The sequence below is a fragment of the Gossypium hirsutum genome, chromosome A01 (genome assembly GCF_007990345.1).
Source record: "Gossypium hirsutum isolate 1008001.06 chromosome A01, Gossypium_hirsutum_v2.1, whole genome shotgun sequence".
In the NCBI taxonomy this organism is placed as follows: domain Eukaryota; kingdom Viridiplantae; phylum Streptophyta; class Magnoliopsida; order Malvales; family Malvaceae; genus Gossypium; species Gossypium hirsutum.
In genome coordinates this window covers 117,264,257-117,290,460 of record NC_053424.1, presented here as the reverse complement: position 1 = coordinate 117,290,460, position 26,204 = coordinate 117,264,257, and the positions used below count along the sequence as shown (strand labels likewise).

The 26,204-nt window shown below is 36.1% G+C and overlaps 1 protein-coding gene across 1 annotated transcript; it reads right to left on the bottom strand.

The window, feature by feature from the left end:
• Window positions 1–720: 720 nt before the first annotated feature.
• LOC107942125 (nascent polypeptide-associated complex subunit alpha, muscle-specific form-like) lies at window positions 721–24,654 on the bottom strand. Its single transcript, XM_041096266.1, has 48 exons — window positions 24,529–24,654; window positions 24,062–24,489; window positions 23,256–23,323; window positions 22,958–23,019; window positions 22,739–22,799; window positions 22,280–22,360; window positions 20,794–20,878; window positions 20,606–20,658; window positions 20,137–20,217; window positions 19,716–19,777; window positions 19,506–19,558; window positions 19,068–19,120; window positions 18,819–18,914; window positions 18,599–18,679; window positions 18,158–18,238; window positions 17,494–17,578; window positions 17,234–17,357; window positions 17,052–17,151; window positions 16,836–16,916; window positions 16,593–16,710; window positions 16,311–16,480; window positions 16,177–16,257; window positions 10,109–10,240; window positions 9,948–10,009; window positions 9,737–9,789; window positions 9,270–9,364; window positions 8,817–8,933; window positions 8,619–8,699; window positions 7,958–8,053; window positions 7,518–7,613; window positions 7,298–7,393; window positions 7,098–7,159; window positions 6,241–6,293; window positions 5,581–5,633; window positions 5,333–5,428; window positions 4,431–4,532; window positions 4,233–4,313; window positions 3,351–3,434; window positions 3,133–3,228; window positions 2,826–2,993; window positions 2,472–2,552; window positions 2,034–2,129; window positions 1,813–1,893; window positions 1,593–1,673; window positions 1,391–1,453; window positions 1,175–1,247; window positions 934–1,013; window positions 721–794 (listed from the first exon to the last, which is right to left on the bottom strand). Exons 1-48 carry the CDS (start codon window positions 24,652–24,654, stop codon window positions 721–723), a joined length of 4,482 nt encoding a protein of 1,493 aa, XP_040952200.1.
• Window positions 24,655–26,204: the final 1,550 nt, after the last annotated feature.

The following is a 26,204-nucleotide window of genomic DNA, read 5'->3' as shown; positions in this document are numbered from 1 at the left end:
GAGATATTTGAATTTTTGCAAGATAAGGTCAGAGTGATTTCAAGCTCCCCTGTTCTAACTTGTAAAAATCATTAAAAATTGTACAAAATAATTATGGGACATAATTTATATGGTTAGATTACTTAATGAGTCTATTTTTAGGAGAAAGAACTGTTAACATTATTTGAATTCTTTACAGAGATATAATTAAATTTTAGTGAAGGGTGGTCAGAACTATCGAGCAGTGAAATAGGGGAGAATTTAAAGAATAAACTGTACTTATTTGATAAACCAAAATTCTGAAAATTTTATGGTAGGAATATACGTAAGTCTAGTTTCAGGGAAAATTAGCAGATCTTAATTTGGAGTTCTGTAGCTCCAGATATAAATAATTTAATGACTATGACTTGAGTGGACAGCTTTGATGTGAATGTAGGTAAATAATGGTATTTTTGTATAATTATTCTGTAAACTTTGGTAACATCTTATAACTCTGTTCCGAAGACGGATATGGGTTAAGGGTGTTACAGAAAGCCTTCCTGTCTTTTCGTGAGTGACCAGTTTTGCCTTATTTTTGGGAGTAGGAGGGGTTGCAATATGTCCACTCACTTTCTGATATGAGAAATTGGAAGTAAGGAACACATTTTACAATAAATAAAATGGGCATTATGATATCTCATTAGTAAAATAGCAATCAATTCTCTAGAATAGCAAAAATGGGAGTAAAAATCTGCCTATCTCTTAGGGAGTAGCCAGCTTTGCCTTCTTTTTAGGAGCAGGAGGGGTTGCAGTATGTCCACCCGCTTTCTTGCCATCTGCATCAGAATGAACTAGAACAGATAAATTGGAAGTAAGGAACAAATTTTACAATTGACGAAATGGGCATTATCATCCCTTATTAGTAAAATAGCAATCAAAATCATTAGAAGGGCAAAGATGAGAGAGAAAACTTGCCTGTCTTTTGGGGAGTGACTAGCTTTGCCTTCTTTTTGGGAGTAGGAAGGGTTATAGTATGTCCACTCGCTTTTTGCCATCTGCACCAGAATGAACTAGACTTAAGAAATTGAAAGTACAGAACATATTTTACAATTAACAAAACAGGCATTATGATCCCTCATTAGTAAAATAGCAATCAAAATCCCTAGAAGGGAAAGATGGGAAGGAAATGATGGCTGTCTTTTCAGGAGTGACCAACTTTGCGTTATTTTTGGGAGCAGGAGGGGTTGCAGTATGTCCACTCGCTTTCTTGCCATCTGCACCAGGACGAACTAAAATGGAGAAATTGGAAATAAGGAACACATTTTACAATTGACGAAATTGGTATTGTGATCCCTTATTAGTAAAATAGCAATCAAAATCTCTAGAAGGACAAAGAAGAGATGGAAAATCTGCCTGTCTTTTGGGGAGTGACCAACTTTGTTTTTCTTTTTGGGAGCAAGAGGGGTTGCAATACGTCCACCTGCTTTCTTGCCATCTGCACTAGAATGGATTAGAACGGAGAAATTGGAAGTAAGGAACACATTTTACAATTGAAGAAATGAGCATTATGATCCCTCATTAGTAAAATAACAATCAAAATTTCTAGAAGGGCAAAGATAGGAGGGAAAACCTACTTGTTTTTCGGGGAGTAAACAACTTTGCCTTCTTTTTGGGAGCAGGAAGGGTTGCAATATTTCCACCCGATTTCTTGCTATCTGCACTAGAATAAACTAGAACGGAGAAATTAGAAGTAAGGAACAAATTTTACAATTGACGAAATGGGTAATATGATCCCTCATTAGTAAAATATCAATCAAAAGCTCTAAAAGGGCAAAGATGGGAGGAAAAATCTGCCTGTCTTTTGGGGAGTGACCAGCTTTGCCTTCTTTTTAGAAGGAGGAGGGGTTGCAGTATGTCCACTCGCTTTCTTGCTATCTGTACCAAAATGAACTAAAAAGGGAGAAATTGGATGTAAAGAACATATTTTACAATTAACGAAATGGGTATTATGATCTCTCATTAGTAAAATAGCAATCAAAATCTCTAGAAGGACAAAGATGGTAGAGAAAACTTGCTTGTCTTTTGGGGAGTGACCAGCTTTGCCTTCTTTTTGGGAGTAGGAGGGGTTGTAGTATGTCTACCAGCTTTCTTGCCATATGCACCAGAATGAACTAGAACGGAGAAATTGGAAGTAAGGAACACATTTTACAATTGACGAAATGGGCATTATGATCCCTAATTAGTAAAAATAGCAATCAAAATCTCTAGAATGGCAAAGATGGGAGGGAAAATCTGCTTGATTTTGGGGAGTGACCAGATTTTCCTTCTTTTTGGGAGCAGGAGAGGTTGTAGTATGTCCACTCACTTTTTTGCCATCTGTACCAGAATGAACTAGAATAGAGAAATTAAAAGTACAGAACATGTTTTACAATTAACGAAATAGACATAATGATCCCTCATTAGTAAAATAACAATCAAAATCTATAAAGGGAAAGATGGGAATGAAAGGCTGCCTGTCTTTTCGGGAGTGACCAACTTTGCCTTCTTTTTGGGAGCAGGAGGGGTTGTAGTATTTCCACTCGCTTTCTTACCATCTGCACCAGAATAAACTAAAACGGAGAAATTGGAAATAAGAAACACATTTTACAATTGACGAAATGGGTATTATGATCCCTTATTAGTAAAATAGCAATCAAAATCTCTAGAAGGACAAAGATGGGATGGAAAATCTGTCTATCTTTTGGGGAGTGACCAGCTTTGCCTTCTTTTTGGGAGCAGGAGGGGTTGCAATATTTCCACCTGATTTCTTGCTATCTATTCCAGAATGAACTAGAACGGAGAAATTGGAAGCAAGGAACACATTTTACAATTGACGAAATAGGTATTATGATCCCACATTAGTAAAATAGCAATTAAAAGCTCTAAAAGGGTTAAAGATGGGAGGGAAAATCTTCCTGTCTTTTGGGGAGTGACTAGCTTTGCCTTCTTTTTGGGAGTAGGAGGGGTTGCAGTATTTCCACTCGATTTCTTGCTATCTGCATCAGAATAAACTAGAATGGAGAAATTGGATGTAAGAAACACATTTTACAATTAACGAAATAGGCATTATGATATCTTATTAGTAAAATTGTAATCAAAATCTATAGAAGGGTAAAAATAGTAGAGAAAACCTGCCTGTCTTTTGAGGAGTGACCAGCTTTACCTTCTTTTTGGGTGTAGGAAGGGTTGTAGTATGTCTAACCGTTTTCTTGCCATATGCACCAGAATGAACTAGAACGGAGAAATTGGAAATAAAGAACATATTTTACAATTGACGAAATGGGCATTATAATCCATCATTAGTAAAAATAGCAATCAAAATCTCTAGAATGACAAAGATGGGAGGGAAAAACTGCTTGATTTTTGGGGAATGAGCAACTTTGCCTTCTTTTTGGGAGCAAGAGGGGTTACAGTATGTCTACTCGTTTTCTTGCCATCTGCACCAGAATGAATTAGAACAGAGAAATTGGAAGTAAGGAACACATTTTACAATTAATGAAATGGGCATTATGATCACTCATTAGTAAAATAGTAATCAAAATCTCTAGAAGGGCAAAGATGAGAGGGAAAACCTGCCTGTCTTTTGGGGAGTGAACAGCTTTGCCTTCTTTTTCGGAGCAGGAGGGGTTATATTATGTCCACCACTTTCTTGCCATTTGCATTAAAATAAACTAGAACGGAGAAAATAGAAGTAAGAAACACATTTTACAATTAACGAAATGGGCATTATGATCCCTTATTAGTAAAATATCAATCAAAATCTCTAGAAGGGCAAAGATGGGAGAAAAAATTTGCTTGTCTTTTGAAGAGTGACTAGCTTTGCCTTCTTTTTGAGAGTAGGAGAGGTTAAAGTATGTCCAACCACTTTCTTGCTATATGCACCAGAATAAACTAGAACGGAGAAATTGGAAGTAAGGAACACATTTTAAAATTGACGAAATTGGTATTATGATATCTCATTAGTAAAAATAGCAATCAAAATCTCTAGAATGGCAAAGATGAGAGGGAAAATCTGCTTGATTTTTGGGGAGTGACCAGCTTTGCCTTCTTTTTGGGGGTAGGAGGGGTTTTAGTATGTTCACTCACTTTTTTGCCATCTGCATCAGAATGATCTAAAATAGAGAAATTAAAAGTATAGAACATATTTTACAATTAACGAAATAGGCATTATGATCCCTCATTAGTAAACTAGCAATCAATATCTCTAGAAGGGAAAGATGGAAAGGAAAGGTTGCCTGTCTTTTCGGGAGTGACCAGCTTTGCCTTCTTTTTGGAAGCAGGAGGGGTTGCAGTATGTCCACTCGCTTTCTTACCATCTGCAACAGAATGAACTAACACGGAGAAATTGGAAATAAGGAACACATTTTACAATTGACGAAATAGGCATTATGATCCCTTATTAGTAAAATAGCAATCAAAATCTCTAGAAGGACAATGATAGGATGAAAAATCTGTCTGTCTTTTGGGGGTGACCAGCTTTGCCTTCTTTTTTGGATCAGAAGGGGTTACAATATATCCACCCGATTTCTTGCTATCTGTTCCAAAATGAACTAGAACAGAGAAATTGGAAGTAAGGAACACATTTTACAATTGACAAAATGGGACTTATGATCCCACATTAGTAAAATAGCAATCAAAAGCTCTAAAAAGGTTAAAGATGGGAGAGAAAATCTGGCTATTTTTTTGGGGAGTAACCAACTTTGCATTCTTTTTGGGAGCAGGAGGGGTTGCAGTATATCCACTCACTTTCGTGCTATCTGCAGCAGAATAAACTAGAATAGAGAAATTGGATGTAAGGAACACATTTTACAATTATCGAAATGGGCATTATGATCTCTCATTAGTAAAATAGCAATCAAAATCTTTAGAAGGGTAAAGATGGTAGAGAAAACCTGCCTTTCTTTTGGGGAGTGACCAGTTTTGCCTTCTTTTTGGGTGAATGAGGGATTGTAGTATGTCCACCCGCTTTTTTGCCATATGCACCAGAATGAACTAGAACGGAGAAATTGGAAATGAGGAACATATTTTACAATTGACGAAATGGGCATTATGATTCATCATTGTAAAAATAGCAATAAAAATCTCTAGAATGTCAAAGAAGGGAGGGAAAATCTGCTTGATTTTTGAGGAGTGACCAGCTTTGCCTACTTTTTGGGAACATGAGGGGTTGTAGTATGTCCACTCGCTTTTTTGCCATCTGCACCAGAATGAACTACAATAGAGAAATTAAAAGTACAGAACATATTTTAAAATTAACGAAACATGCATTATGATCCTTCATTAGTAAAATAGCAATTAACATCTCTAGAAGGGAAATATGGAAAGGAAAGGCTACCTTTCTTTTCGGGAGTGACTAGCTTTGCATTCTTTATGGGAGCAGGAGGGGTTGCAGTATGTCCACTTGCTTTCTTGCCATTTGCACCAGGATGGACTAGAATAGAGAAATTGAAAGTAAGGAACATATTTTACAATTAATGAAATGGGCATTATGATCACTAATTAGTAAAATAGTAATTAAAATCTCTAGAAGGGCAAAGACGGGAGGGAAAACCTGCCTGTCTTTTAGGGAGTGAACAGCTTTGCCTTCTTTTTTGGAGCAAGAGCGGTTGCAGTATGTCCGCCTACTTTCTTGCCATCTGCACCAAAATGAACTAGAACGGAGAAAATGGAAGTAAGAAACACATTTTACAATTAACGAAATGGGCACTATGATCCCTTATTAGTAAAATAACAATCAAAATCTCTAAAAGGGTAAAGATGGGAGGGAAAATCTGCTTGTCTTTTTGAGAGTGACTAGCTTTGCCTTCTTTTTGGGAGCAAGAAGGGTTGTAGTAGGTCTACTCGCTTTTTTGTCATATACACCAGAATGAACTAGAATGGAGAAATTGGAAGTAAGGAACACATTTTACAATTGACGAAGTGGGCATTATGATTCCTTATTAGTAAAATAGTAATCAAAATCTTTAGAAGGGCAAAGATAGGAAGGAAAATCTTTCTATCTTTTAGGGAGTGACTAGCTTTTCCTTCTTTTTGGGAGCAAGAGGGGTTGCAGTATGTCCACCCCCTTTCTTGCCATCTGCACCAGAATGAACTAGAATGGAGAAATTAGAAGTAAGGAACACATTTTACAATTGATGAAATGGGCATTATGATCCTTTATTAGTAAAATGGCAATCAAAATCTCTAAAAGGGCAAAGATGGGTGGGAAAATCTGCCTTTCTTTTGGGAAGTGGCCAGCTTTACCTTCTTTTTGGGAGTAGGAGGGGTTGCAGTATGTTTATACGCTTTCTTGCCATCTGCACCAGAATGAACTAGAACAGTGAAATTTGAAGTAAGGAATAGATTTTACAATTGACGAAATAGGCATTATGATCCCTTATTAGTAAAATAGCAATTAAAATCTCTAAAGGGGCAAAGATGAGAGGGAAAATCTGCCTGTCTTTTGGGAAGTGACCAGCTTTGTCTTCTTTTTGAGAGCAGGAGGGGTTACAGTATGTCTACTCATTTTTTTCCATCTGCACTAGAATGAACTAGAATAGAGAAATTGAAAGTAAAGAACATATTTTACAATTAACGAAATGGGAATTATGATCCCTCATTAGTAAAATAGCAATAAAAATCTCTAGAAGGGAAAGATGGGATGGAAAGTCTGCCTGTTTTTTATGAAGTGAACAGCTTTGCCTTCTTTTTGGGAGCAGGAGGGGTTGTAATATGTCACCCTATTTCTTGCTATCTGCACCAAAATGAACTAGATTGAAGAAATTGGAAGTAAGGAATACATTTTACAATTGATGAAATGGGCATTATGATCTCTCATTAGTAAAATAGCAATCAAATCTCTAGTAGGGCAAAGATGGGAGGGAAAATCTGTCTGTCTTTTGGGAAGTGACCAGCTTTGCCTTATTTTTGGGAGTAGGAGGGGTTGCAGTTTGTCCACCCACTTGCTTACCATATGCACCAGAATGAGCTAGAATGGAGAAATTGGAAATAAAGAACACATTTTACAATTGACGAAATGGGCATTATGATATCTTATTATTAAAATAGCAATCAAAATATCTAGATGGGAGGGAAAATCTGCCTATCTTTTAGGGAGTGACCAGTTTTGCCTTCTTTTTGAGAGAATGAGGAGTTGCTGTATTTCCATACACTTTTTTGCTATCTGCACCAGAATGAACTAGAACAGATAAATTGGAAGTAAGAAACAAATTTTACAATTAACGAAATGGGCACTATGATCCCTCATTAGTAAAATAGCAATCAAAATCTCTAGAAGGGCTATGATAGGAGAGAAATCTGCCTGTCTTGTGGGGAGTGAGCAACTTTGCCTTCTTTTTGGGAGCAAGACGAGTTGCAATATGTCGACTCGCTTTCTTGCCATCATCACCAGAATGAACTAGAACAGAGAAATTTGAAGTAATGAACACATTTTACAATTGATAAAATGTGCATTATAATAATTTATTAGTAAAATAGCAATCAAAATCTCTAAAAGGGTAAAGATGGGAGTGAATTTCTACCTATCTTTTTGGGAGTGACCAGCTTTGCCTTATTTTTGGAAGGAGGAGGGGTTGTAGTATGTCCACCTGCTTTCTTGCTATCTGCACCAGAATGAACTGAAACAGAGAAATTGGAAGTAAGGAACAAAATTTACAATTGACAAAATGGGTATTAAGATCCCTCATTAGTAAAATAGCAATTAAAATCTCTAGAAGGGGAATAATGGAAGTGAAAATCTGCCTGCCTTTTGGGGAGTGACCAACTTTACCTTCTTTTTGGGAGCAGGAGCGATTGCAGTATGTCGACCCACTTTCTTACCATTTGCACCAGAATGAGCTCGAATAGAGAAATTGGAAGTAAGGAACATATTTTACAATTGACAAAATAGGCATTATGATCCCTCATTAATTAAATAGCAATCAAAATCTCTAGAAGGGCAAAGATGGGAGGGAAAATCTGCCTGTTTTTTGGGGAGTGACCAGCTTTGCCTTCTTTTTGGGAGCAGGAGGGGTTGCAGTATGTCCACTCGATTTGTTGTCATTTGCACCAGAATGAACTAGAATGGAGAAATTGGAAGTAAGGAACACATTTTACAATTAACGAAATGGATATTATGATTTCTTATTAGTAAAATAGCAATCAAAATCTTTAGAAGGGCAAAGATGAGAGAGAAAACCTGGCTGTCTTTTGGGGAGTGACCAACTTTGCCTTCTTTTTTAGAGTAGGAGGGGTGGTAGTATGCCCACCCGCTTTCTTGCCATATGGACCAGAATTAACTAGAACGAAGAAATTGGAAGTAAGAAACACATTTTACAATTGACGAAATGGGCATTATGATCCCTCATTAGTAAAAATAACAATCAAAATCTCAAGAAGGCCAAAGATGGGATGGAAAATCTACTTGTCTTTTAGAAAGTTACCAGCTTTTGCTTCTTTTTGGGAGCATGAGGGGTTGCAATATGTCCACTCACTTTCTTCCTATCTACACTAGAATAAATTAGAATGGAGAAATTGGATGTAAGGAACACATTTTACAATTAACAAAATGGGTATTATGATATCTTATTAGTAAAATAGCGATCCAAAGCTCTAAAAGGGCAAAGATTGGAAGGAAAATTTACCTGTCTTTTGGAGAGTGACCAGGTTTGTTTTATTTTTGGGAGCAGGAGAGGTTGCAGCACGTCCACTCGCTTTTTTGCTATCTGCACCAGAATGAACTAGAATAGAGAAATTGAAAGTAAGGAACACATTTTAAAATTAACGAAATGGGCATTATGATCACTTATTAGTAAAATAGCAATCAAAATCTCTAGAAGGACATAATGGAAGAGAAAACCTGCATGTCTTTTGGGGAGTGACCAGCTTTGGCTTCTTTTTGAGAGTAGGAGATGTTGTAGTATGTCCACCCGCTTTCTTGCAATATGCACCAGAATGAACTAGAACGGTGAAATTGGAAGTAAGGAATACATTTTACAATTGACGAAATGGGTATTATGATCCCTTATTAGTAAAAATAACAATCAAAATATCTAGAACGGCAAAGATGGGAGGGAAAATCTGCTTGATTTTTGGGGAGTGACCAGCTTTGCCTTCTTTTTGAGAGAAAGAGGGGTTACAGTATGTCTACTCGCTTTCTTGCCATAATGGACTAGAACAGAGAAATTGGAAGTAAGGAACACATTTTGCAATTAACGAAATGGGCATTATGATCACTCATTAGTAAAATAGTAATCAAAATCTCTAGAAGGGCAAAGATGTGAGGGAAAACCTGCCTGTCTTTTGGGGTGTGACCAGCTTTGCCTTCTTTTTGGGAGCAGGAGGGGTTGCAGTATGTCCACCCACTTTGTTGTTATTTGCACCAGAATGACTAGAATAGAGAATGTGGAAGTGAGGAACACATTTTACAATTAACGAAATGGGTATTATGATCACTTATTAGTAAAATAGCAATCAAAGTCTCTAGAAGGGCAAAGATGAGAGGAAAAATCTGCTTGTCTTTTGGGCAGTGACTAGCTTTGCCTTCTTTTTGGGAGCAAGAGGGGTTATAGTAGGTCCACCCGCTTTCTTTCCATCTACACCAGAATGAACTAGAACAGAGAAATTGGAAGTAAGGAACACATTTTACAATTTTCGAAATGGACGTTATGATTGCTTATTGGTAAAATAGGAATCAAAATCTGTAGAAGGGAAAAAATAGGAGGGAAAATCTTCCTGTGTTTTAGAGAGTGACTAGCTTTACCTTCTTTTTGGGAGCAAGAGGGGTTGTAGTATGCCCACCCGCTTTCTTGCCATCTGCACCAGATTGAACTAGAACGGAGAAATTGGAAGTAAGGAACACATTTTACATTTGATAAAATGGGTATTATAATCATTTATTAGTAAAATAGCAATCAAAATCTCTAAAAGGGTAAAGATGGGAGGGAAAATCTGTCTATTTTTTGGGGAGTGACCAGCTTTGCCTTCTTTTTGGGAGTAGGAGGGTTTGCAGTATTTCCATACGCTTTCTTGCCATCTGCACCAAAATGAACTAGAACGAAGAAATTTAAAGTAAGGAACACATTTTACAATTGACGAAATGGGCATTATGATACCTCATTAGTAAAATAGCAACCAAAATCTCTAAAGCGCAAAGATGAGAGGGATAATCTGTCTGTCTTTTGGGGAGTGGCCAGCTTTGCCTTCTTTTTGGAAGCAGGAGTTGCAGTATTTTCACTCGTATTTTTGTCATCTCCACCAAAATGAACTAGAACAGAGAAATTGAAAGTGAAGAACATATTTTACAATTAAAGAAACAAGCATTATGATCCCTCATTAGTAAAATAACAATCAAAATATCTAGAAGGGAAAGATGGGAATGAAAGTGTAACGGCCTAATTTTTAGTGGTGTCGGTGTAATATCCCGAATTAAGGCCTAATTAGAATAGTGGTTTCGTGACCACAAATCTGAGATAGAAATAATTATTTTATAATTATTTTGAGGTTTATGATATGATTGTATAATTGTGTGAAAATTTCGTGAAGAAATTTTTGGCATAACGAGTTTAATTTAAAGTTAGGGACTAAATCGAATAAGTTGCAAAACTTGCATTCTAGAAGTTTTTAGTATGAAATTGCTTTGAAATATTAATTAGGAGGTCTTAAATGGTACTTTGACCAATTTTAAGTTCATGGACAAAATTAGGACATGGAAGGAATTTTTTTGAAAATTTAGTAAGGTGGGGCATTTTGGTCATTTGGATATTAAATGAAATAAAAAGGGAAAAATAACACAAAATTGGTTATAATCTTCCTTAGTTGCTGCCAAATGCTCCCTCTCTCCATAGCTAGGGTTTCTTCAACTTTCAAGCTTCATAGTAAGTGATTCCAAGCCCCGTTTTTAATGATTTTTACGTTTTTGAAATCCTGGTAACTCGGTATAGCTTATGATAGTAATATTTTGAGTTAGAGTTCATATTTGGAAAAATACCCATAGGTGAAATTTGTGAATTTTGATGTTTTATGATAGAATATGAGGTTTTAAATTATGTTAGACAACTTGTGCTACTCGGTTTTGAGTGAAAACGAGTAAAAGAGCTTAATCGGCAAAAATACTTAATAGTCATAAGTACATGTTTGAGTGAGAATTTGATGTTGCCATAGAAGGGAAAAATGATCAGCATGTTATAAAATATAAGAATAAGGAATTAATTTTAATTCCCGAGATTTGGGGCAAAAATGTAAATATGCAAAAGTTTAGGGTAAAATTGTAATTTTTCTAAAATTTGAATTAAAGACTAATTTGATAATGTGAGTATTAAATAAGCTAAATGTGTTATTTTAGATCAAGAAAGACGTGGAATCGACCCCAATCGAGGAAAAGAAAAGATTGTGGACTAAACTGCAAAATCATTATATTTTGGTACCAAGGTAAATTCATGTGTGAATAATGTAGCATAATTGTTATTTATAAGTTATTGATGCTAATTATATGATATGCTGATTTTTATCATGAAATATATGCTTTGTGGTTATTTTCGAATAAAATGCAAATTATGTGTATTATTTGTTAAATATAAAGTGCTACCGAGTATTGGTTTCGGTATTTCACGGAAGATGGCAAGGATATGTGTTCGATGAAAATCCCGTTTGAACCTTAGGAATAGATTAGGATACAAGTGACATGTCACTAGGATGGTTGAGCATCCGAACTCGTTGAGTTGAGTCCGAGTTCACTTACGGATGCGAATGTTCGAACTCGTTGAGTTGAGGCCGAGTTCGTGAGATGTAACTAGGCATCCGAACTCGTTGAGTTGAGTCTGAGTTCACTTAGGGGCGGGTTACATGATTTCTTGATTACATATGTGGCACTTATGTGCAAATTATCCATGTATCCGAGTTATATTCCGATGTGTTCAACGGGTAAAATTTCTAGTGAAATGGAAGAACACTTAAGATGCAAGTGACGTTTTGGTAAGTGTTGTGAAATGGACACTTTGGACAGGTATGTACTTAACCCTCGGGTTGAAAATAGATACAACAACGATAAGGTGGTAAGATGATGAATGATGTTTAGAAATGTGATATAAGTTTTGGTGATACTATGCTAAGGTTGTTTGGTATAATTGTATTGTTATATTACTTGTTATTTGCTTATGAACTTACTAAGCATTTATGCTTACTCCCTTCTTTTTATTCACTATAGTTTTGAACAAGCCGGCTCGGGAATTGGGACAGGTCGAAGGTTCGATCACACTATTCGAAGGACATTTTTTTGGTAAATGGCTTGTAAAACTTAAGTATGGCATGTATAGCAATATACCTATTTCGTGTAAATAATTTTGTGATATGGCGGTGATTTGGCTGAGAAAATGCTTGATAATGATAGGTCATGGAAATGACTAATCTAGACCATGTTTGATGTCATGGAAAGTTAATAGGTTATCTAGTCCATAAAAACTCATGAAAAGATGAAATTCGCCATAAACAGAACATTGCAGTAACACTGATGTGAGTTTGAAAATTTACTAAAAATCATAGAAATCGAATTTGGTGATGGATTAAATATGAAATTGAAGCCCAATATGTCTATTTTCGTATAAAACAAACGAAACAGGTAAAGGAATTATATGTTAGAAGATATTTGAATTTTTTTGAAATAGGGCCAGAGTGATTTCTGGATCCCCTGTTCCAACTTTAGGAATTCACCATAAATTGTACAAAAATAATTAGGTTTTTTATTTTATATTCTTGGAATCCTTGTTGATTCTAGTTTCAGGATAAATAAACAGCACAGTCATATAAATTTTTCACAGAGAGATATATGGTTCGTAGTAAACAGAGGTCAGTCCAGCCAAGTCCTAAAACAGGGGTAACTTTAACTAATAAACTGTACTAATTGGCCCAACTAAAAATTCTAGAAAAAAATTAGTGACTAGATATATGAGTCTAGATTTAGGGAAAATTTACGGATCTTGATTTTGAGTTTCGTAACTCGAGATATGATTTTTCTTGTAACTGTGATGCAGGTAACTAGGAAGCAGTGAATGTAGAAACAAATGATTCGAAGTTCTTAATTTGATAAATTATGTTCGGTAACACCTCAAGCTCGACTCCGATGACAGTCTCGGGTGTGCGGGCGTTACAGTCGGAAATGGTGATTTGAAATCACTAAATCCAACAAGTAAGATTGAACAAGATTGTAATTTAACATTTATGAGTCAAGTAAGAATTTTGGAGAATTTGTGAATTGGTGAATTTAGTGAATTAAAATAATTTATTTGGTCAAACGGGTCAAAAAATGAGGTATCGAGACCTCAAATTTGAAAAACGAGCCATAAATATTTTTATAAATATTTATGGAGTGTCATTTAGTTAGTATTAAAGTTTGGTTGAGAAATTTTAACGTTTGGGTAGTCAATTAAATAAAAAGGACTAAATTGTAACAAATGTAAAATTTGCTAGAAGGATTAAATAGCTCAAGTGTTAAAATAAAGAGGATTTAAAGGACAATTAAGCCTAAAAGTGAATAGACTGGACGGAAAGGGCAAGAAAATCAGCAGAAAAATAAGAGAAATAAGGGCAAAATTGGAAATTTTACAATTTTAACGTATAAAATAAGGACAAAATTGAATCTCTTCATATTTTCTCAGCCAAAACGCCATATAAGGTCTGAAGAAAGCTGGTTTTTCATATTTTTACATCATGTGAGTTTAATTCTTGCTTCTTCTTGATAATTTTTATGTTTTTATGACTTTTACAATTAGGTCCACTTATAGAATTCATTAGTTTTTGATTTTATGAGTGAAATTGGAAGTTACCCTGGATGGGTAAGGGAAGTTTATGATGAATTATTATGAAATTTAAGTTCTAATTTCGTATTAAAGTGGTTTTATTAAGTGATTTTGATAGAGAATGGTATTTAGGACCTAATTGTGAAAAAGTTGTGAATTGAAGGTTGGTGTTGAAATTAAGAATATAAAAGATTTTGAAATATTTTATAATGATAAAATAAAGTTTTAATTGAGAAAAATTAGTTCAATTGATGGGTGAATTGAACAGGGACTAAATTGTAAAAATTGTAAATTTTGGGGTAAAAGTGCAATTTTGAAAGTTAAAGAGCATAAATTGTGAAGTGAAATAGAAATCAAATAAATACTAATGAGTGGAAATATTTTATATTTTAGATCAAGAATCCAAAGAAGAACGAGGAAAATAAAAAGTTGCGGAATAGTCCCTAAATTTTAATATCTTCTACAAATCAGCCGGGTAAGTCCATATGGTTGAATTTAGATGTTTATTTGTGAATTATTGAATGATATAATGTGTTATTTTATATGAATTTGTTGTGGGATTGTGAAAATTTTGTTAATGAAAGAATAAATGTGGAAAATGCAAATTAGGAAAAAAACGCAGGAATTGAGTACGTTTGTATCGTGACATGTGATGAATTGACGGATAAGACCATGGTTCTTCCATAGAAAGGTGTGAAATGTAGGTATGGTATCATCCATACTGAGTTGTGAAATGTAGGTATGGTATTATCAAATCCATACTGAGTTAAGAAATGCAGGTATGACATTTCCCATACCGAGTTGTAAAATGTAAGTATGGTATTTCAATGAGGAAAACCATACTGAGTTTATGAATCGTGGCATTGAACAACAAATTACTTAATTTCGTAAGCCGTTTCCTAATTTTATAATAAGAAATACAAGAGAAGTGAACCAAATGAAAGAGATTGAGTAGTTGTTAATGTTGAGCTCAACAATGTGAAGTATTATAACAGTGGTTGTGAATGGCAGGAAACTTAGTAAATGTTTGGGTATTGTTTGGAAATATTATGTTTGGTAAGCATTACTTTTAAACCTATGAACTTACTAAGCTTCAATAAGCTTACTTGTGTGTGTTTGATATTTTTATGAAGATTGAATTGAAGTGAAGTTGGTAGATCGAATCACCACAACAAGGCACACTATCCAGATCAATTCCGGTAGCTTTTATTTTATGTTTAAAGATTTATATGGCATGTATAGAGTTTAAATGAATTGAAGTAAAGATGTTATAAACTAGTTAACAATATTTTGTACTAAAATAGTTTTTGATTAGTAGCAGTAGTTTAAATTTGAAAATTCACCATAAATTATGAAAATCTAATTAGAGGTTGAATAAGATATGAAATTAAAGCCTATTGAATCTAGCTTCATATAGAAGAAACGGTGTAAGAAAAAGACTTTCATATCAGGAGATATTTGAATTTTTGTGAGATAAGATCAGAGTGATTTTGAGCTCTACTATTCTGATTTGTAAAAATCATTAAAAATTGTAAAAAAATAATTATGGGACATAATTTATATGGTTAGATTACTTAATGAGTCTATTTTTAGTAGAAACAACAAATAACATTATTTGAATTCTGTATAGAGATATAATTAAATTTTAGTGAAGAGTAGTCAGAACTGTCAAGCAGTGAAACAGGGGAGAATTTAAAGAATAAACTGTACTTATTGCCTAAACCAAAAATTCTGAAAATTTTATGGTAGGAATATATATAAGTCTAGTTTCAAGGAAAATTAATATATCTTAATTTGGAGTTTCGTAGCTCTATATATAAATAATTTAATGACTATGATTCGAGTGGATAGCTTTGATGTGAATATAGGTAAATAATGGTATTTTTGTATAATTATTCCGTAAACTTCGATAACATCTTATAACCCTGTTCCGACGACGGATGTGGGTTAAGGGTGTTACAGAAAGCCTTCCTGTCTTTTCGTGAGTGACCAATTTTGCCTTATTTTTGGGAGCAGGAGGGGTTGCAATATGTCCACTCACTTTCTTGCCATCTGCACCAGAATGAATTAGATCCGAGAAATTGGAAGTAAGGAACACATTTTACAATTAATAAAATGGGCATTACAATCTCTCATTAGTAAAATAGCAATCAATTCTCTAGAAGGGCAAAAATGGGAGGAAAAATCTATTTATCTTTTAGGGAGTAACCAGCTTTGCCTTATTTTTGGGAGTAGGAGGGGTTGTAATATGTCCACTCGCTTTCTTGCCATCTGCACCAGAATGAACTAGAACGAATAAATTGGAAATAAGGAACACATTTTACAATTAACGAAATAGGTATTATGATCCCTTATTAGTAAAATAGCAATCAAAATATCTAAAATGGAAAATATGGGAAGGAAAATCTGCCTATCTTTTGGGGAGTGACCAGCTTTGCCTTCTTTTTGGGAGCAGGAGAGGTTGTAGTATGTCCACTCACTTTTTTGCCATCTGCACCAGAATGAACTAGAATAGAGAAATTAAAAGTACAAAACATATTTTACAATTAACGAAACAGGCATTATGATCCCTCATTAGTAAAATAGCAATCAAAATCTCTAGAAGGGAAAGATGGGAAGGAAAGGCTGCCTGTCTTTTCGGGAGTGACCAGCTTTGCATTTTTTTGGGAGCAGGAGGGGTTGCAGTATGTCCACTCACTTTCTTACCATCTGCACTAGAATGAACTAAAACAGAGAAATTGGAAATAAGAAACACATTTTACAATTGACGAAATGGGCATTATGATCCTTTATTAGTAAAATAGCAATCAAATTCTCTAGAAGGACAAAGATAGGATGAAAAATCTGTCTGTCTTTTGGGGAGTGACCAGCTTTGCCTTCTTTTTGGGAGCAGGAGGGGTTGCAATATGTCCACCCGATTTCTTGCTATCTGTTTCAGAATGAACTAGAATGGAGAAATTGGAAGTAAGGAACACATTTTACAATTGACGAAATGGGTATTATGATCCCACATTAGTAAAATAGCAATTAAAAGCTCTAAAAGGGTTAAAGATGGGAGGGAAAATCTGCCTGTCTTTTGGGGAGTGACCAGCTTTGCCTTCTTTTTGGGAGTAGGAGGGGTTGCAGTATTTCCACTCGCTTTATTGCTATCTGCACCAGAATAAACTAGAATGGAGAAATTAGATGTAAGGAACACATTTTACAATTAACGAAATGGGCATTATGATCTCTCATTAGTAAAATAGCAATCAAAATCTCTAAAAGGGCAAAGATGGTAGAGAAAACCTGCATGTCTTTTGGGGAGTAACCAACTTTGCCTTCTTTTTGGGAGTAGGAGGGGTTGTAGTTTATCCACCCGCTTTCTTGCCATATACACCAGAATGAACTACAATGGAGAAATTAGAAATAAGGAACACATTTTACAATTGACGAAATGGGCATTATGATCCATTATTAGTAAAAATAACCATCAAAATCTCTAGAATGGCAAAGATGGAAGGGAAAATCTGCTTGATTTTTGAGGAGTGACCAGCTTTTCCTTCTTTTTGGGAGCAAGAGGAGTTACAGTATGTCCACTCGCTTTCTTGCCATCTGCAGCAAAATGGAATAGAATAGAGAAATTGGAAGTAAGGAACACATTTTACAATTAACGAAATGGGCATTATGATCCCACATTAGTAAAATAGCAATCAAAAACTTTAAAAGGGTTAAAGATTGGAGGGAAAACCTGCCTGTCTTTTGAGGAGTAAATAGCTTTTCTTTCTTTTTCGGAGCAAGAGAGGTTGCAGTATATCCACCCACTTTCTTGCCATCTGCACCAAAATAAACTAGAACAGAGAAAATAGAAGTAAGAAACACATTTTACAAGTAACGAAATGGGCATTATGATCCCTTATTAGTGAAATAGCAATCAAAATCTCTAGAAGGGCAATGATGGGAGGGAAAATCTGCTTGTCTTTTGGACAGTGACTAGCTTTGCCTTTTTTTTAGGAGCAGGAGGGGTTGTAGTATGTCCACCCGCTTTCTTGCCATATGCACCAGAATGAACTAGAACGGAGAAATTGGAAGTAAGGAACACATTTTACAATTGACGAAATGGGCATTATGATCCATCATTAGTAAAAATAACTATCAAAATCTATAGAATGGCAAAGATGGGAGGGAAAATCTGCTTGATTTTTGGAGAGTGACCAACTTTGTCTTCTTTTTGGGAGCATGAAGGATTGTAGTATGTTCACTCGGTTTTTTGTCATCTGTACCAGAATGAACTAGAATATAGAAATTAAAAGTATAGAACATATTTTACAATTAACGAAACATGCATTATGATCCCTCATTAGTAAAATAGCAATCAAAATCTCTAGAAGGGAAAGATGGGAAGGAAAGACTGCCTGTCTTTTCGGGAGTGACCAGCTTTGCCTTCTTTTTGGGAGCAAGAGGGGTTGCAGTATGTCCACTCACTTTCTTGCCATCTGCATGAGAATAAACTAAAACGGAGAAATTGGAAATAATGAACACATTTTACAATTGACGAAATGGGCATTATGATCCCTTATTAGTAAAATAGCAATCAAAATCTCTAGAAGGGCAAAGATGGGATGGAAAATCTGCTTGTCTTTTGGGGAGTGACCAACTTTGCCTTCTTTTTTGGAGCAGGAGGGGTTGCAATATGTCCACCTGATTTCTTGCTATCTGTTCCAGAATAAACTAGAACGGAGAAATTGGAAGTAAGGAACACATTTTACAATTGACGAAATGGGCATTATGATCCCGCATTAGTAAAATAGCAATCAAAAACTCTAAAAGGGTTAAAGATGGGAGGGAAAATCTGCCTGTCTTTTGGGGAGTGACTAGCTTTGCCTTCTTTTTGGGAGTATAAGGGGTTGTAGTATGTCCACTCGCTTTCTTGTTATCTGCACCAGAATAAATTAGAATGGAGAATTTGGATGTAAAGAACACATTTTACCATTAACGAAATAAGCATTATGATCTCTTATTAGTAAAATAGTAATCAAAATCTCTAGAAGGGCAAAGATGGTAGATAAAACTTACCTGTCTTTTGAGGAGTGACTAGTTTTGCCTTCTTTTTGGGTGCAGGAGGGGTTGTAGAATGTCCACCCGCTTTCTTGCCATATGCATTAGAATGAACTAAAACGGAGAAATTGGAAATAAGGAACATATTTTACAATAGACGAAATGGGCATTATGATCCCTCATTCGTAAAAATAGCAATCAAAATCTCTAGAATGGTAAAGATGGGAGGGAAAATCTGCTTAATTTTTAGGGATTGACGAGCTTTGCCTTCTTTTTGGGAGTAGGAGAGGTTGTAGTATATCCACTCATTTTTTTGCCATCTGCACCAAAATGAACTAGAATAGAGAAATTAAAAGTACAGAACATATTTTACAATTAACGAAACAGGCATTATAATCCCTCATTAGTAAAATAGCAATCAAAATCTCTAGAAGGGAAGGATGGGAAGGAAAGGCTGCTTGTCTTTTTGGGAGTAACCAGCTTTGCCTTTTTTTTGGGAGCAGGAGAGGTTGGAGTATGTCCACTCGCTTTCTTACCATCTGTATCAGAATGAACTAAAAAGGAGAAATTGAAAATAATGAACAAATTTTACAATTGACAAATGAGCATTATGATCCATTATTAGTAAAATAACAATCAAAATCTCTAGAAGGACAAAGATGGGATGGAAAATCTGCTTGTCTTTTGAGGAGTGACCAAATTTGCCTTCTTTTTGAGAGTATGAGGGATTGTAGTATGTCCACTTGCTTTTTTGTCATCTGCACTAGAATAAACTAGAATATAGAAATTAAAAGTACAGAACATATTTTACAATTAACGAAACAAGCATTATGATCCCTCATTAGTAAAATAGCAATCAAAATCTCTAGAAGCAAAATATGGGAAGGAAAGGCTGCTTGTCTTTTCGAGAATGACCAGCTTTGCCTTCTTTTTGGGAGCAGAAGGGGTTGCAGTATGTCCACTCATTTTCTTGCCATCTGCACCAGAATAAACTAAAACGGAGAAATTGGAAATAAGGAACACATTTTACAATTGACAAAATCGGCATTATGATCCCTTATTAGTAAAATAGCAATCAAAATCTCTACAAGGACAAAGATGGGATGGAAAATCTACTTGTCTTTCGGGAAGTGACCAACTTTGCCTTCTTTTTGGGAGCAGGAGGGGTTGCAATATGTCCACCGATTTCTTGCTATTTGTTCCTGAATAAACTAGAACGGAGAAATTGGAAGTAAGGAACACATTTTACAATTGACGAAATGGGCATTATGATCCCACATTAGTAAAATAGCAATCAAAAACTTTAAAAGGGTTAAAGATGGGAGGGAAAATCTACTTGTCTTTTGGGGAATGACCAGCTTTGCCTTCTTTTTAGGAGTAGGAAGGGTTGCAGTATGTCCACTCGCTTTCTTGTTATCTGCATCAGAATAAACTAGAATGGAGAAATTGGATATAAAGAACACATTTTACAATTAACGAAATAGGCATTATGATCTCTTATTAGTAAAATAGTAATCAAAATCTCTAGAAGGGCAAATATAGTAGATAAAGCTTGCCTGTCTTTTAGGGAGTGACCAGTTTTGCCTTCTTTTTGGGTGCAGGAAGGGTTGTAGTATGTCCACTCGCTTTCTTGCCATATGCACCAGAATAAACTAGAACGGAGAAATTAGAAATAAGGAACATATTTTACAATAGATGAAATGGGCATTATGATCCATTTTTAGTAAAAATAGCAATCAAAATCTCTAGAATGGCAAAGATGGGAGGGAAAATCTGCTTGATTTTTTAGGAGTGACCAACTTTGCCTTCTTTTTGGGAGCAAGAGGGGTTACAGTATGTCCACTCGCTTTCTTGCCATCTGCACCAAAATAGATTAGAACAGTGAAATTGGAAGTAAGGAACACATTTTACAATTAACGAAATGGGCATTATGATCACTCATTAGTAAAATAGTAATCAAAATCTCTAGAAGGGCAAAGATGGGAGGGAAAACCTGCTTATCTTTTGGGGAGTGAACAGCTTTGCCTTCTTTTTCGGAGCAGGAGGGGTTGCAGTATGTCCACCCACTTTCTTGCCATCTGCACCAAAATGAACTAGAACGGAGAAAATGGAAGTAAGAAACACATTTTACAATTAACGAAATGGGCATTATGATCCCTTATTAGTAAAATAGCAATCAAAATCTCTAAAAGGGCAAAGATGGGAGGGAAAATCTGCTTGACTTTTGGAGAGTAACTAGCTTTCCCTTCTTTTTGGGAACAAGAGGGGTTGTAGTAGGTCTACCCACTTTTTTTGTCATTTACATAAGAATGAACTAGAATGGAGAAATTGGAAGTAAGAAACACATTTTACAATTGACGAAATGGGCATTATGATCCCTTATTAGTAAAATAGTAATCAAAATCTTTAGAAGGGCAAAGATGGGAGGGAAAATCTTTCTGTCTTTTAGGGAGTGACTAGCTTTGCCTTCTTTTTGGGAGCAAGAGCGGTTGCAGTATGTTCACCCGCTTTCTTGCCATCTGCACTAGAATGAACTAGAACAGAGAAATTGGAAGTAAGGAACACATTTTACAATTGATGAAATGGGCATTATGATCCTTTATTAGTAAACTAACAATCAAAATCTCTAAAGGGGCAAAGATGGGAGGAGGGGTTGCAGTATGTGTATATGCTTTCTTACCATCTGCACTAGAATGAACTAGAACGGTGAAATTTGAAGTAAAGAATACATTTTACAATTGACGAAATAGGTATTATGATCCCTCATTAGTAAAATAATAATCAAAATCTCTAGAGGGGCAAAGATGAGAGGGAAAATCTGCTTGTTTTTTGGGGAGTGACTAGCTTTGTCTTCTTTTTGGAAGTAGGAGGGGTTACAATATGTCCACTCGCTTTTTTCCATCTGCACTAGAATGAACTAGAATAGAGAAATTGAAAGTAAAGAACATATTTTACAATTAACGAAACGGGAATTATTATTCCTCATTTGTAAAATAGCAATCAAAATCTCTAGAAGGGAAAGATGGGACGGAAAGTCTGCCTGTTTTTTGTAGAGTGAACAACTTTGCCTTCTTTTTGGGAGCAGGAGGGGTTGCAATATGTCCACCCTATTTCTTGCTATTTGCATCAAAATAAACTAGATCGAAGAAATTGGAAGTAAGGAACACATTTTACAATTGATGAAATGGGCATTATGATCTCTCATTAGTAAAATAGCAATCAAATCTCTAGTAGGGCAAAGATGGGAGGGAAAATCTGCCTGTCTTTTGGGAAGTTACCAGCTTTGCCTTCTTTTTGGGAGTAGGAGGGGTTGCATTTTGTCCACCCTCTTACTTGCCATCTGTACCAGAATGAGCTAGAACGGAGAAATTGGAAATAAGGAACACATTTTACAATTGACGAAATGGACATTATGATATCTTATTATTAAAATAGCAATTAAAATCTCTAGAAGGGCAAAGATGGAAGGGAAAATCTACCTATCTTTTGGGGAGTGACCAGTTTTGCCTTCTTTTTGAGAGCAGGAGGGGTTGTTGTATATCCATACGCTTTCTTGCTATCTGCACCAGAATAAACTAGAACAGAGAAATTGGAAGTAAGAAACAAATTTTACGATTGACGAAATGGGCATTATGATCCATCATTAGTAAAATAACAATCAAAGCCTCTAGAAGGGCAATGATGGGAGGGAAAATCTACCTGTCTTTTGGGGAGTGAGCAGCTTTGCCTTCTTTTTGGGAGCAGGAGGGGTTGTAGTATGTCAACCCGCTTTCTTGCCATCTGCACTAGAATGAACTAGAACAGAGAAATTTGAAGTAATGAACATATTTTACAATTGCTAAAATTTGCATTATAATAATTTATTAGTAAAATAGCAATCAAAATCTCTAAAAGAGTAAAGATGGGAGGGAAAATCCGCCTATCTTTTGGGGAGTGACCAGCTTTGCCTTCTTTTTGGGAGTAGGAGGGGTTGCATATGTCCATACGCTTTCTTGCTATCTGCACCAGAATGAACTAGAACGGTGAAATTTGAAGTAAGGAATACATTTTACAATTGACGAAATGGGCATTATGGTCCCTCATTAGTAAAATAGCAATCAAAATCTCTAAAAAGGAAAAGATGAGAGGGAAATTCTGCCTGTCTTTTGGGGAGTAACCAGGTTTTCCTTCTTTTTGGAAGCAGAAAGGGTTGCAGTATGTCCACTTGTTTTCTTGCCATCTGCACAAGAATGAACTAGAATGGAGAAATTAGAAGTAAGGAACACATTTTACAATTGACGAAATGGGCATTATCATCTGTCAAGATCACACTAAAATATGGGTGAAAACCATATTTCTTACCTACTTCATTAATGCAAGCAAACGTGTATTTAATACATGAAGGAGAAGTTAACACTAACTGACTAACAGCAGTTAACTACCTCAGCTTAACAACAAACTAACTGTCTAACTAACTAACTGCTAATTCCTTAATCCTAACATCCCTTGAGCTTGTTGTCTTCCTCTCCAAAACTGCAGCTCCACTGATTGAAACTCAAAGTTGACTTCTAAATCTGTTGAACAAACCTGCTGCTAATGGTTTAGTCAATATGTTTGTAACCTACTATTGGCTCGTTACATGTCCTACATGAAATAGGCCTCGTGCAACTTTCTCCCTCACAAATAATAGATCCAACTGAACATGTTTAAACTTCGAATGCATGACCCGGTTTCCTGCTACTGCCACAGCAGCTGAGCTGTCACACCACACAAATGCTTTGCCTCGAAGAGGAATACATAGTTCAGTTAACAAAGACTGGATCTATATCATTTTAGTAGTAACATGGGCGAGACTTTTGTATTCAGCCTCGGCAGTTGACCGAGAGAATACCTACTATTTTCTGGAGTTCTAAAAGATCAAATTTCCTCCAAGAAATACACAATAGCCGGATTTAGATCCACGATCATTAGTGTCGGACCCCCAACTAGTGTCTGAAAATCCCTCGAGTAAGAACTTTGAACTTTTTGTAACACTCAGCCCATGATCCAAGGTCCCATGCAAATAGTATAGTATTCTCTTGACAAGTTTAAAATACATGTCCAATAGTTGGTGGATGAATTGGCAAACTTTGTTGACCGCAAAGGCTATGTCTAATCTGGTAATCACCATATACTGCAGCACCCCAACTATGCTCCTATATAGGTGTGCATTTTCAACAATGTTTCTTTCATGAGCTGACAATTAACATGTTGTTATCATAGGCGTGGGTGAGTCATTGAACCTGTCCATAGATGCCCTTCGTAGGAGATCAATGATGTATTTCCTTTGGCTAAGAAAGATTCCAGTGGATATGTACTGAACTTCAATACCTAGGAAATAGCTTAGTCTGCCTAGGTCTTTCAATGAAAATCGATCATCAAGCTTCTGTACAAACCAATCTATGGCTTGAGAGTTGTTCTCAGTAACTAAAATGTCATTAACATATATTAGAACATATATTAACTGAGAGCCCGATCGATGAACAAAGAGAGAGTTGTCAGTTTTGGAACCAACAAAGTCAGTAGCTAACAGAAACTCTTTTAGCTTGTGGAACCAAGCCCGAAGTGCTTGCTTAAGGCCATATAGAGCTTTCCTCAATTTACACACCAACTGCTGACCCTTGTCTCCTTGCTGCTCAAAACCTAGTGGTTGTACCATGTAGATTTCCTCCTATAAGTCACCATTCAGGAAGGCATTGTTAATGTCTACCTGCCTAAGAGACCATTCCAATGAGACAGCAAGAGCCAGCACCACCCGAATAGTCATTGGTTTGACAACAGGGCTAAAGGTTTCCTGAAAGTCAACATCTGTCTCTTGGATATAGCCTTTGACCATAGTCTACCTTTGTACCGAGCCACCGAGCTATCAATATTTCGCTTGACTTTAAAAATCCATTTACAATCCACTGCCCATCGCCCTGCAGGTAAAGGCACAAGGTCTCATGTATAATTGGCAAGCAAGGCATTATATTCAGCTTGGGCAACTGCTGTTCAATCAGGGCTTTGAAGTGCTTCAGTAATGGAAGTAGGCACTTGTTCAACCAAGACAGAGGTGAACATTTTGGGCTTGAAGATCCCACTTTTAGACCTAGTCTGCATCAGATGAATGTTTATAAGAGGCATAGTCTATCCAGAAGAAGTAGACGAATTGACTGCAGATGAGGGAATAGGTGAGTTTCTAGAATCAGGCTGTTCAACAATAAGCTCCATGCCTGACAGTGACTGATTAGATCCTTCCTCAAGAGCAGATATACCTTGGTCTACAGGAGGAGGGACAGTTAGGGCTAAAGAGGTACCTGCTATCACCATGGAAAGATGGGATTGATAATGGATTGTCTGGACTGACTTCAATGAGGAGAAGGAGGTGAACCCATTTTGGAAAGGAAAATGTATCTCATCAAAGGTGACATGCCTAGAGACAAACACTCGACCACTTCTATCAAGGCATTTATATCCTTTTTGATTGGATCCAACTCCAAGAAATACACACAGATTGACCGAAATTACAACTTGTGTTGATGATATGGCCTCAAACATGGGTAACTTGCATAGCCAAAAACCTTTAGGTAGAAGTTGGAAGGTCTGACTTTATAAAGTACCTCATAAGGACTTTGCTTCTACAGAATAGTTGTTGGTAGCCTATTAATCAAGTGAACACCATGAGCAAATGCATAGGACCAGAATTTCAAGAATGAAGTTGCTTGAGCTAGAACTGTCAATTCCATGTCAATAATCTGCCTATGCTTCCTTTTAGTAACCCCATTTTATTCTGAGGTGCGAGGACAAGTGACCCTATGTTGGATGCCAAGACGAGCAAGCTCCTTAGAAACTAAATGATGTTCTCCTCCTCAGTCAGATTAAAGTATCTTGATGGAGCAACCAAACTGAACATGAACCATTTGATTAAACAAGAGAAAACATTGAAACACTTTTGACTTGGACTTTAGAAAATAGACCCAGGTGTATCTACTGTACATATCTGCAAATGAGACATAGTAGAGAAAACCATTTGATTTGACATGAGAAGGGCCCCAAACATCGGATTCCACTAATTCAAAAGGTGATGAATACAATGTTTTGGAAGAGCTGAAAGGCAGCTTATGTGCTTTACTTAACTGACAAGCTGAATAAATAGATGATACATTAATGAGATTGAAAGGAATGTTACAATTACGCAAAACAACACCAAGAGCATTTGAACAGGGGTATCCAAGTCTTTTGTGCCACAACTCAGGAGGAGGAGAAAGTTGAGCTGTACACAAAAATGTCGAGGTGGACTGTGAGGATGCAATAGATGGGCGGAGAGGCAAGCTAGAAACGTTGAATCTGTAAAGACCATTATGCATGTGGCCCACTAGAAGGGTTTTCCTTGTCTGTATATCCTTT

Bases quoted from the DNA above. Each gene is read 5' to 3' on its own strand.
- LOC107942125 (XM_041096266.1), bottom strand. From the start codon at position 24,654: ATGGTCAAAGGCTATATCCAAGAGACAGATGTTGACTTTCAGGAAACC. The intron at 23,324-24,061 runs GTTCAATGACTC...AGTTTCAATCAG, and splicing joins CGAAGGGCATCTATGGACAG to TGGAGCTGCAGTTTTGGAGA. The intron at 5,634-6,240 runs GTAAAGCTGGCC...ATTTTGGTGCAG, and splicing joins CTCCTACTCCCAAAAAGAAG to ATGGCAAGAAAGTAGGCGGA.